The 12633-nt window shown below is 42.0% G+C and overlaps 1 protein-coding gene across 10 annotated transcripts in view; it reads right to left on the minus strand.

Moving 5' to 3' along the window:
- Positions 1-5983, minus strand: part of LOC109201436 (NACHT, LRR and PYD domains-containing protein 12-like) — a 58333-nt gene extending 52350 nt beyond the window's left edge. For 4 of the 10 annotated variants that reach the window (XM_025903377.1, XM_025903364.1, XM_025903372.1 and 1 more), the window contains exons 1-5: positions 5916-5983; positions 4242-4352; positions 3553-3718; positions 1602-1733; positions 1166-1297 (exon numbers count right to left, since the gene is read on the minus strand). In XM_025903377.1, coding sequence (XP_025759162.1) covers positions 1166-1297; positions 1602-1733; positions 3553-3692 — 404 coding nt within the window. In that variant the 5' untranslated portion in view covers positions 3693-3718; positions 4242-4352; positions 5916-5983. Of the gene's footprint in view, positions 1-1165; positions 1298-1601; positions 1734-3552; positions 3719-4241; positions 4353-4459; positions 4597-5915 lie in introns of all 10 variants that reach the window. The other 6 variants (XM_025903357.1, XM_025903359.1, XM_025903362.1 and 3 more) reach the window with 6 other exon arrangements.
- Positions 5984-12633: the final 6650 nt, after the last annotated feature.

The raw sequence follows: 12633 nt of genomic DNA on the forward strand, positions 1-12633 counted from the left end.
CCATGAAACACACGGTGTAATATCACCATGTCACACACGGTGTAATATCACCATGAAACACACGGTGTAATATCACCATGTCACACACGGTGTAATATCACCATGAAACACACGGTGTAATATCACCATGTCACACACGGTGTAATATCACCATGAAACACACGGTGTAATATCACCATGTCACACACGGTGTAATATCACCATGTCACACACGGTGTAATATCACCATGAAACACACGGTGTAATATCACCATGTCACACACGGTGTAATATCACCATGAAACACACGGTGTAATATCACCATGTCACACACGGTGTAATATCACCATGTCACACACGGTGTAATATCACCATGTCACACACGGTGTAATATCACCATGAAACACACGGTGTAATATCACCATGTCACACACGGTGTAATATCACCATGTCACACACAGTGTAATATCACCATGTCACACACAGTGTAATATCCCCATGTCACACACAGTGTAATATCACCATGTCACACACAGTGTAATATCACCATGTCACACAGTGCTGTTCTGTTCCCGTCACTAAATTCAAAGCTTATGTTGGTCGTATCTGTTCTTGGCTGTCAGAGACAGTAAAATGATTCTCATAGACTGATGCTACAGATTTCTGTCACAGACTCATTTCCAACAGTCTTGTAAACAGTGATGTCACCGTCTCCTCCTGCTGACACACAATTTCACACAGCTCCTCCAACCAGCTGAACTAACTGACTTTCACAGCACTGAATTTTAACTCTGGCTTTAATCATCTCATATTTTCTCCTCTTATCAATAATCCATCTGTGGAAACTCTGCAGAGGGGAAACAACCTCACAGGTTGTCAGACCTGTTAAAACCTGTTTCTTTCACAGCCTCACAAATCTGTTTGATTCATGTATAGACACACTTACACACACATGTTCTCATAAAAATACAAACAACTAAAAATAAAAACAAAACTTTTTAAAATATTTAAAGTAGATTTTATATCATATCATTTACCAGAGTCCAATATTCTTCTCTCATTTGTCTAACTGGGTCATTTTTGTCTAATTTAAGTTTAAAATCACATTTATGCACAAATATAAACTAAAATTACAAAGTGATCACAACATTTCAAACACCCATAAATGAGTAAGCAGATCTCTTACATGGTCAGCTGAGCTCCATGATTGAAGACCATTGTTGGTGCAGGTTCATGACTGAAGTCTGGAGGTCTGTTTCTGGACCAGTCACTCCTCACAGACACACAGCTGGATACTGGAGACTGTGACCTCTGACCCCTGCAAACACAAATACATGATATTCATATCACATGAATTACTGATTAATCTCTGTTTAAAATCTTTTAAGCAGCTCTAACACACAAACTGGATAATGTGATGGTTTCTATCAGCAACAGTTATCACAGATTAGATTACAGACGGCTGCAGAAACGTTCACAGCAAAACAGGACAAATCATCACCTGGGATTGCTCCATACTAGCATTATCGTACACGGACTACCATAAAGAATAATTTATGATGTCACTGGCAGAATGCATGTATATAAACAACCTTTGAACTCTAAGTTAGCAGATCTCTTACATGGTCAGCTGAGCTCCATGATTGAAGACCATTGTTGCTGCAGGTTCATGACTGAAGTCTGGAGGTCTGTTTCTGGACCCGTCACTCCTCACAGACACACAGCTGGATACTGGAGACTGTGACCTCTGACCCCTGCAAACACAAACACATGATATTCATATCACATGAATTACTGATAAAGTATACCACAAAAGCCATAAAAGAAGCAAGTATGATCAGTCAGGTGGGAACTTTTCTCAGATTTGATTCATGTTTTTATAGAACGATCCAGCTAAAAATATACCATTAGTGTTATTCATTGCTGCAGAAGAACACAACTGAACTGGAAAATGAAATATTTTGGTCAGGTCCAAAGAAACAAAGTCGCTATTAACACACCACGAAAACCACCCAAAAAAGACCCATTTAGACCCCGGGCTCCGTGGATCTGGTGCTCAGAGCTTGTTCCTGTGCTGCCATGATTAGTGCCTCTGTGCTGTCTTTCAGTCCAGCTTTGTTCAGCCACTGGTAGGACTTCTGGATGTCAGCCACTTCCTCTGCCTGCTGGTGGTGCAAACTGTGTTCTTCTTAGTTTCATTGTACGTCTTTGCGACAGACAAAGGGCAAAGTAAATGCGTTTGCATTAGCAGGAAAATACGCCCCACACTAACATTATCGTACACTAGGAGTGGGCAATATGGCCCAAAATTCATATCTCGTTATTCGTTAGCTGGATGGCGATATACGATATACATCTCGATATTTTTTAAGCCATAAAATAGGAACAAAAAGAGTTCTTAGTCACACTGTGTCCCAAATCTCACACAGGCATTTTTATTAACATACAGCGCAGATGTACATGAAACAATTACTCACAAATAAATTATGAGCATTTATTAAATAATGATGCTCCATAAATAAAATAAAACAATGTTGTTTTTGTGCAAAACAAAAAGCTCACAATTGTGCAGTCAAAATGTAAACTAACAGATGCTGAGCATAATAACAAAAACAGGTTTCGTAGCTGCTCTGTTCCCAACTTCTACTGCGTGACTGACAGCCTGGAGTTTGAAATCCTCTTTGTAATCATGTCTCTTAACAGGAGCCATTTGTGTTCATTATACACACTCAACACAGTAATATTACGTTGAAGCACAGTACGTATTACTCTGCGAGGCTCCAGACTACGGTAGCCGTAACGCTCCAACAGTCCATCAGTCGGTGCGGCTTCGTAGCTTACCAAAGTCGCACCAAAACATTTTTAACAGATTTCTGAGCGCCGTGTACCAAATAAAATCAGTTTGCGGTCAGTAAGCACAACCAAAATTTATATGTAAGGCGCACTGTCGATTTTTGAGAAAATGAAAGCATTTCAGTGTAAGGTTATAGCCCCAAAAATACGGTATACGAGTTTTGTAAGGTGGTTTGTTTCGGGGCAGGAGGCTGGGAGACTTCGCGGTCTGGGATGCAGCACACAGTTTCACACACTCTTCATGGCGATTTGGTAAATGGTGAGAATACTATTAGTGCTAGCTGCACAGCGTCAACACGTTAACACCGTCAATACGCTGACGCCGTGCAGCCCCACGCACATGGCGATCTGCGGTAACTTGTTGACAGAGATTTCCCATGTTAATGCAGTTATGGCGTTAATGTCATTTTAACAAGATTACCGCTACCAGCACTAAAATAGTAATCTCCAAATGCTTTCTTTTTCCCGACCAGCTCATCTTTGATGGCTGTGTGTCCATCTTCTCGTTGCCTGCAGGTGAAGCGATGGGGGAGGGGGAGTTGTGTAGAGACAAAAGTGGACGAAAGAGAGGCAAACTTGCGACTCCACGAGTATAATTATAATGTAACATAGACCCTATCATACACAGACCACTGTTAGAAATCATTTATGATGTCACTGGCAGTGGCAGAACACATTTTTATAAACAACCTTTGAACTCTAAGTTAGCAGATCTCTTACATGGTCAGCTGAGCTCCATGATTGAAGACCATTGTTGGTGCAGGTCCATGACTGAAGGTAGGAGGTCTGTTTCTGGACGAGTCACTCCTCACAGACACACAGCTGGATGCTGCAGATGCTGCTCCGTCCTCTTCTTCCATCTTCTCAATGTCAGGGTGGAGTTAGTCTGAGAGGTAAACACACACACTCAGAGGTGCTGTTGTACTGGAAGCATCACACTGACGGGTTTCTAATGTTGGAGCTTTGGCCCTAAAGTCCAAACCAGTTATTTTAGAGCAGGGGTCTCAAACTCAAATGAGCCGAGGGCCACTTTAGTGTTCAAGTAGTACAAAAAAACAAACAAGAAAACACCCACTAATATTTCCTGAAATGTAGTGTTTTGTTTGTTTTATATAACTTCAAATATTGTATAACAAGAAAAAACTGCAAACATGAACACAATTTTTTTCTCACTCTGAACTACCTGAAGCCTTTCATTGAACTACCAAATAATCAGATTGGTCGCTCTTTCTGGTCAGACACGTGGCAGCACATTTGCTATCATTTTGTTTGTATTTAACAAAATAAAAATGCAGACATAGGCGTACACTTTAGTTTTTGATTGCAAGTGAAAACTGTTTTCTTTCCAAATAAATCTGTCACTGAACTAACACAGCCAACCCCTCAACATGTCTGTACTCTCTTGTTACCTCGGCCAGGTCCGTGGCTCCAAACCGTAGTAAAGGGACCTCTGGCTAATACCTCGGGTTCCGTGTCGGGCTCGTAGCTGGGAGCTAGCTTTACTGTCTGGGCCAACTTTGCTAGCGAGAGACAGAGAGAGGCGTTGAAAGGCTGCTCCAACAGAACTTTATTGTGTGGGAGAAAAACACGAACACAGTGTACAGTCGAGTCTTGATAGCTTAATTACAACTGGGCTTGTCAGACGCTGTTTTTGGCTGCAGTGGTTATTATTATATTTAAATGCTTCCATCTCCCGTTTCTGCTCGGTAGCAGCTCCTGGCACTCACCCACACACAGCGGGAGGGGCAGTCCCACACGGTCTCCCTGCAGCAACAACACCGCCCAGTAACACTCCGGTCATAATGCCTTCATATGAAGTCATTTTTCGAATAACAATTTTAAAAAATATTTCTTCATATCAATATGCGGCACAAGTAGAGGTGACGTGGGCCGCAAATGGCCCGCGGGCCGTGATTTTGAGAACCCTGTTTTAGAGGCTCAAAGTCTTTAGAAAAACACCAAAACCATCACATTATTTAATAAGTACATGATCAGGTGGATGAAGGAACTCAGTGTGTTCGGGATCATCATCATGCTGAGGAGCCCACATGTTACGGCTCCTTTGGAGAGAAGCTGAGGATCCCTGCAGGAAGTGAGCTCATGAAACCAAACTGCTGTTTGAGAGCAGGATGACTCTGTGTTATTGGACCTGCTCTGTGTTCTACATATGATCAATACTTCAAATATCTTTAAACGTGTCATCTTATATTTGTTGCACTTTGTCACATCTGTCTTTAAAAATAGATTTTTAATATCACTGAGAGTTCTTTTCTACCTTTATTGATTTATTTTGGAATAAATTAAATATAAAGTCAAAAACTGACTGCAGCTTCTGCTCTGTGACAGGAAACTACTGTCAGGCTCAAAATGACTTCAGATTATTCATCACAGAATGTTTATAGATTACAGGACACGTTACAGTTTTACTGTCGCCATTTTAGTTGAAAAAGAAAGCGTGATAAGGTCTTACTGTGAATCTAAGCGCTCATTAGCTGATAACTTGGGACTGACAGGTCGTTGTCCAATCAGCATGCGGCTTCACAGACATAAAACTCTTGAAGTTTGTTTCTGAAGGTATTTTCAGATCAGACCTGATGTTTATGCCTACAGCCTGTTTACCGATATAATCAATATCAGATATCAGAGCAACAGAAACCTCGGTGATCAGGACGCCGGGACTGAGAACAGAAAGTGGCTCAAACGTCACAGTTTGTCTGTAACAAATAACTTGAGACTGACAAGTCGTTATCCAATGAGTGCGCGGCCTCTTCCGACATAAAATAGTTTCCTTTGAAAAACCAAAGTCTGATTATTTTTGCCTCCACGGACGGAGACTCTTGTTCCCGCCACAGAGACACAGTAATGTCAGAGCGGTGTTAACACTCACCCTGCCTCAGCACAGCTCTCACTCTCCTCCTGCTCTCTCACACTAAATGGAGGCTCAGCTAACTAAACTCTACTTACAGAAAATCAACGGAGTGAACGTAAAGTGCTGAGAGAAGCCGACCGGCCTCACATTTCACCCACAGACAGGAACAGCGTGGATTATTTTATGTGATAAGAAGAAACGTGTTAGCACTCACCTGCCTCAGCTCCAGCTTCCTCTTCCGGCTGCTCTGAACGGAGGATCAACACTTTCACTTTCACTGCTAAACACAGAGGATGCTGGGACTTGTAGTTTTTACCTTATGACCTCGAGTTTTTGTCTTCCGGTGTATTAATTAATTACAAGTGAAATTATACATTTAACCCATTCACTCAGTGAAGCAGTGGGCAGCCACCAATGCAGCGCCCAGGGAGCAGTGTGTAGGGACAGTACCTTGCTACCCCAGATCATGGGGCTAACGCTCCACCTACTGAGCTATCTTCTTTTTGTGTTTGTCTTCAAGTTATTTCAATCATGTAAACTTTTAGGGTAACCATATTTTGATACCCAAATAAGAGGACACTTGGCTCAGTCATGAAGAACTTGCTTAAAGAAACATATTTAATAACATATTTAAACGATGCCTTCTCTGTGCGGTTAATGAATTGTGAAATAAAATATGTCATATAGGCTTTTACAAGTCAACGAGTGCAAAACAAATAACTTAAAAGCCTCTGAAATTAAATAATGGTACGGAAATAATGCCTCATCTGCATAAGAAAAATTACCAGTACTGGGTCGGTACGAGGGAAATTTCTTTTGCAGTTCTTCTGAAAAGATGCACTTGCGCTATGGGATCTTTTAAACATCAGTAGGTGCGTTGCTGCGCGCTGTCTGTCCCGTCTGTGAGCGCAGAACAAGCGCTCACAAAGCAGCAGTTCAGGGATGAATGACGTCACACACATGGGTCCTCTGTCAGATTATAGGAAAACCTGGACATTTTTATCAATCTCGAAAATCCCCCCGGACCATGGGGTGGCAAGTGCCACCCTAAAATAATCCCTTGCCACCCCAAGTGCCACCCTAGTTTTACATATGACAGTGTTGTTTATTAAAAAAGGATAGCATTAACACTTGACCGTAGTTACAGTTAACAGTGAATATAAATGCTAAAACTGAATATATTGCATATTGTCTCCCCCCCCCTCCACCATTAACAAATCGTTCAGCCCATAGCGCTGACCGGCTTTTTTCTTGTCTTATAGCTGCTTGTGATTGTGCCAGAGCACATTTTGAACAACACCATGGGAATTTCAGATTTCACACAGGTGGTTGGATGTTACACTCTGGAAATGGAAGCAAGGTGAGTGTTATTAACCCTCAGTGGTCCACGGACAAGCTGCACCTCCAAATCACATGACTGATTTAAGCTGACAACAAGAAGCTGCAGCCACGCTGAGTCTTTCAGCCCGTGTTGAAAGTTTGGACTTCAAAGTTTTTAAATTGTATTTACAGGCCAGCAGGGCTGGACTGGGACAAAAAATCTGCCCGGGCATTTTGACTAGAGACCGGCCCACCTGGTATTATAGGAAAAGCCATAAAGCCTTTGAATGAAAACAAACGCTGTTGTGACAGTGATGTACACTGTTTTGTTGCTATATGTATGATTTCTATATATTTTACATCAGATAAAAACTTTGGTTGTAAAATTCAGATAATTATTTATTAAAAGCGAAACATTTTAAATGAGAATAAGTAAGAAAAGTATTTCTTTGTGCCCCCCTCTCCCTGTTAATGCCCTACCTGGCCCCCTGGCAAAACTTTGCTAGACCCGCCCCTGCACAGTTACCAGCTGTCAGCTACGTAGAAAAGGATCCTGGTGTTATTTGTCTCTCAGAAACAGTTCATAACTTCCCTTCAACTCATCCATGTCACCTAAAAGGTAAACCTGTTTCTCCATCACCTGTTCAGCTCTAATGATTCAGTAAGGACATCTCCTGGTTTCAGCTTCATGTTTCCCTCTCACCAGGATATCCAAACCGATATCATGACCAGCAGCTTTACAGCTGTGGCTCCAGCAAACATCAGCTGATACTAGAAACTAATATTAAATAAATTCTAACAACAGCTGATAAAGCTTAAACGTGCTGCTCTAGTTTAACGCGACATCCGCTGGTTTCCTCTTTCTGTCGCAAAGTGGGCGATAAACAAACAAGAGAGAAAAGCCGATCAGCTGATCATTGATCAGTTTCATGAAGAGGCAGCTGACAGCATAAAGACGCAGAATGTGTTTTTGATTCTAGCTGAAGTCCGGGACAAACTGTGTTCCTTTTCAGCTAAATACGAAACGCGTAATATTTTCTCTGAATACGGGACGATTCGATCTTAGCACCCGCCCAGCTGTATAGAGATTAAAAATGTGACGTCATTCCGGGGTAAAACCGCAAAGGATTCTGAGAACGCGTGGCAAGCGGTACTAGCGCACACAGGCTTTCACATGAAAAGTCACACAGAGATAAAAAGAAACACAAAAAATGGCAAGAAGCTGTTGTATTATTAACTCTAATAGCCGGTCGCATGACAGCCATGGGAAGCCGATGGGCAAAGAGATTGTTTTTTATCGGATTACGTCATGGAAGAGAAATTGTTCAAGCCATGTTTCTGAAGTAACAAAGAGCCGACGGATGGTCTGGATTGCAGACCAAATATAACGTCCCAGAACACTCCAGCTCACATGTTAGTCTGCTCCAAGCATTTCCACAAAGGTAAGTCTTCTGTTGTAGTTACGTAATTTATCATAACATAATTGTTGATGTAGGTTACAAATAAGTTTTATATTGATTTGAATTGAATTCGTTGCGCTATGCTGCTTTGTTAACTGTAGCTTTGCGGGCTAATGTTTGTTGTGTTTTGTAGGAAAACCAGCCTACAAAATGCAGGAATGCGATCCAGACTGGGCACCCTCTATCAGCCTGGGTCATACCGAGTTTAAAGCTGCTACCACAGTGAGATTTGATCAGTTAAGAGAGAGAGAGAGCGATATCAAAACAGCCACGAAACGTCCCGCATATATGTGCCCAAGGGTTGTATTGAAGCAATCAAGTCATGAATAACTGTTTTCCACTTTTCCATTTCCAGTGTTGTTTTGCTATGTTGTTTTTTGGGGGGGTTTTGCATTGTTGATTTGTTTTTCACTGAAGCAGCTAATAAAGCATAATGAAATACAATGTTGCCTCTTTCTTGTAAGATTCTATAATAGAATGAAACAATAATGCCAGTTATAAATGAAGACAATAAATTGAATGAATTATGAGACACTCATTTTCTTTCTATTAGATCTGAAAATGTTGTGTAATACTACAACCTGAAACGACAAATAGATTGCGTTGGCCTGTACAAGAGATAAAGGAAAAGAATTTAACAACAGCTGTGAAATGGAATAGTCCAAATCACCAAAGTAAACTGGACCTGGGCTTGTTGCAGGGATCTGAAGTTAATAAACATCTTGTGAGTGTATGCACTCACACTTAGGACCATATAATAATAAATATGTCCGTGATGAAAGTTGGGCAGCACGCTAACGTCCTTACTCCACTCTGTATGCTCGTATGGGTCTGACCCTTTCACTCCTTTGATTTTTTACTCTTTTTTTTTGCCTTTTTGTCAATTCTGTCTTTGTACGGACCTGTCGTGTTCTCCGTCGTTTTGTACACAACTGTTTTTGGGGCAAATAAAATGCAAGTACGGATTAAAACCGCAGAATTAATGATTACCGGTGCTGGAAATACTAGCGCTTATTGCAGTGTTTTGATTTTGTTGCCACGGGTACCCACAAAGCAATGCGCGAAAGTCACGTGGTCAATCTCTATAGAAACTCCAGCATGCTAGCTAGTACCCAGTACGAAAATACGAACGAAAATAAACTCCACCTAAACTTGGTTTATATCTGACCAAGACAGACTGCAGGTCATAACTTCTTACCTGTTCAGTTCACCTGACACTTGGACCGGGTGCCGCCTCGGGTCTCTCCTTCTCCTGCCTCCCCTTTCCCTCATCCACCTGCTGTCCTCTGTGCCTCCGCCATAGCCACCACCAAACAACTGAGTTATTTTTACACATCTGCCAGCATCTGGACAATCCACCACCTTTCATTGTTTATACCGTTACTGAAAAAAAAACCAAAAATCATCGGCCCATAAAAACGAAAAATCACGATCGGCCCACCAGGCACCGGTATGCCTGATGGCCAGTCCAGCTATGCAGGCCAGTAAACCCGGAGTTATGATAAAAATGTATAAGCCTTGCTTTTTTTTAAAAATACGGTTGTCGTTGTAACGTTTTTTTGTGGGTTTTTTTTTCCTTTTTTAAGCCTTTTCTAAGGACAGCGCGAAAACAAAAAAGAAAGAAAAAAAGCCACACGTGGGATTTGGATTTTGGGGGGGGAGTTTGGGAAGTGACGGTAACGGCAACGAGTCAGAGCGAGCGAGTGAGAGAGAGAGCGATTTTAGATGTGGGAGATTTGTGACGTTTAGCATGGATGTGTAGTTAGTCTGTTCTGTTGTCTTGCATAGTTAGTCTGTTGTGTAGTCGTTGTTTTGTTTTGTGTGTCAGTGAGGGCACTAATGAATGTCACAAAGGCATATTGCAATGTGAACACTCTCACTAAGTAGAAAACCGGCAAAGTGATACACCTCCTGTTGTCAGGCCTGCATGCAGGCCTGACACCAGCACAGGGATAAACCTGCAGGTTTGTCCCTGTGCTGGTTTATAATCAACTTGATTATTTTCTAACAAAAAACAGTGTGAAACTCAAATAAGACCTGTAAATAGGTTGTAAATGAACCGCCCCATGTTGGGTATCTGTGTGATGCACTAACCTCATGTCAGTAAAGAGAAACTTCAATTCAATTCAATTCAATTCAATTTTATTTATATAGCGCCAAATCACAACTACAGTCGCCTCAAGGCGCTTTATATTGTACAGTATATGCTACAATAATAGATACAGAGAAAAACCCAACAATCATATGACCCCCTATGAGCAAGCACTTTGGCGACAGTGGGAAGGAAAAACTCCCTTTTAACAGGAAGAAACCTCCGGCAGAACCAGGCTCAGGGAGGGGCGGGGCCATCTGCTGCGACCGGTTGGGGTGAGAGAAGGAAAACAGGATAAAGACATGCTGTGGAAGAGAGACAGAGATTAATAACAGATATGATTCAGTGCAGAGAGGTCTATTAACACATAGTGAGTGAGAAAGGTGACTGGAAAGGAAAAACTCAATGCATCATGGGAATCCCCAGTAGCCTACGTCTATTGCAGCATAAGGGAGGATTCAGAGTCACCTGGTCCAGCCCTAACTATATGCTTTAGCAAATCCAAATTGGAAGCTGGTTCCACAGAAGAGGGGCCTGAAAACTGAAGGCTCTCCCTTCCATTCTACTTTTAAATACTCTAGGAACAACAAGCCTGCAGTGCGAGAGCGAAGTGCTCTAATAGGGTGATATGGCACTACAAGGTCATTAAGATAAGATGGGGCCTGATTATTTAAGACCTTGTATGTGAGGAGCAGGATTTTGAATTCAATTCTGGATTTAACAGGAAGCCAATGAAGGGAAGCCAAAACAGGAGAAATCTGCTCTCTCTTTCTAGTCCCTGTCAGGACTCTTGCTGCAGCATTTTGGATCAGCTGAAGGCTTTTCAGTGAGTTTTTAGGACATCCTGATAATAATGAATTACAGTAGTCCAGCCTGGAAGTAATGAATGCATGAACTAGTTTTTCAGCGTCACTCTGAGACAGGATATTTCTAACTTTAGAGATGTTGTGCAAATGGAAGAAAGCAGTCTCACATGTTTGTTTAATATGTGCGTTGAAGGACATGTCCTGGTCAAAAATGACTCCAAGGATCCTCACAGCATTACTGGAGGCCAAGGTAATGCCATCCAGAGTAAGAATCTGCTTAGATACCATATTTCTGAAATTTTCAGGGCCGAGTACAATAACCTCAGTTTTATCTGAATTAAGAAGCAGAAAGTTAGCGGCCATCCAGGTCTTTATATTGTTGGATTGTCATTTATGCTTAGAAATGTATAACAATTTAGAAGAAACCCCCCCCCCCCCCCCACACACACACACACACACGCCTACACATACACACAGACGGTACTCTTTGGTTACATGTATGTCTATGTAAGACGTCATATGTTAATGAACTTATGCATATTCATGTAACCTCAATAAAGAGCAGTGTTATGAGGGAGCAGACGAGAGCGACTGGGGTCAAGCGAAGGAACGGCGCTTGTCATAGTTTTCTTCCTCGTGCACGAGGTCAAAGGGCTCTGCTTGGTGTCCAATGCTTTTTGCTGTTGTAGTAGAACTATCTCGTTCCAGCGAGGGGTTGTGCTAGACAAACCCATCATTAATTGGTCCTTCTCAAGCTGGATCCTTGGGATCGACATTCACTGAGGGGAACAATGCGACATGCCGGAGTCTTACAGGACCTGTGACGTAAAATTCGCACCAGGCCGGTGGGATGGTGTTTTTTCCTCCTCGATGAGTGACGATTGATGGGATCCGAGACTGATGCTGCACGCAAAAAGCAAACAAGAAAAAAACAACAACAACACCAAGTAAGTTGCAAGTCTTTGGCACTAAGTGCGGCAAAGCACGCAGCCACTGGGTGAGACTGTGTTGAGACAATAGGCCTAATTTGTGTTGTTTGTGTGCGTTTGTGTGAATGAGTGCAGGCGTGGTCTGTGGCACTGGTTGTTGTTGTTATCATGGGTTCCCGAGTAAGCAAGACTGCCTCACAGGGAGACGACACATTCATTAAAAAAATCGCTCCCGGCAGCGCAAATCTTTTCGGATATTGTCATAACCAATGTGATTTTGAGGGTAAACTGGTTGCTGGAAAATGTCAAATGTTAGAAGTTTTCA

This window comes from Oreochromis niloticus, linkage group LG3 (genome assembly GCF_001858045.2).
Source record: "Oreochromis niloticus isolate F11D_XX linkage group LG3, O_niloticus_UMD_NMBU, whole genome shotgun sequence".
Lineage (NCBI taxonomy): Eukaryota > Metazoa > Chordata > Actinopteri > Cichliformes > Cichlidae > Oreochromis > Oreochromis niloticus.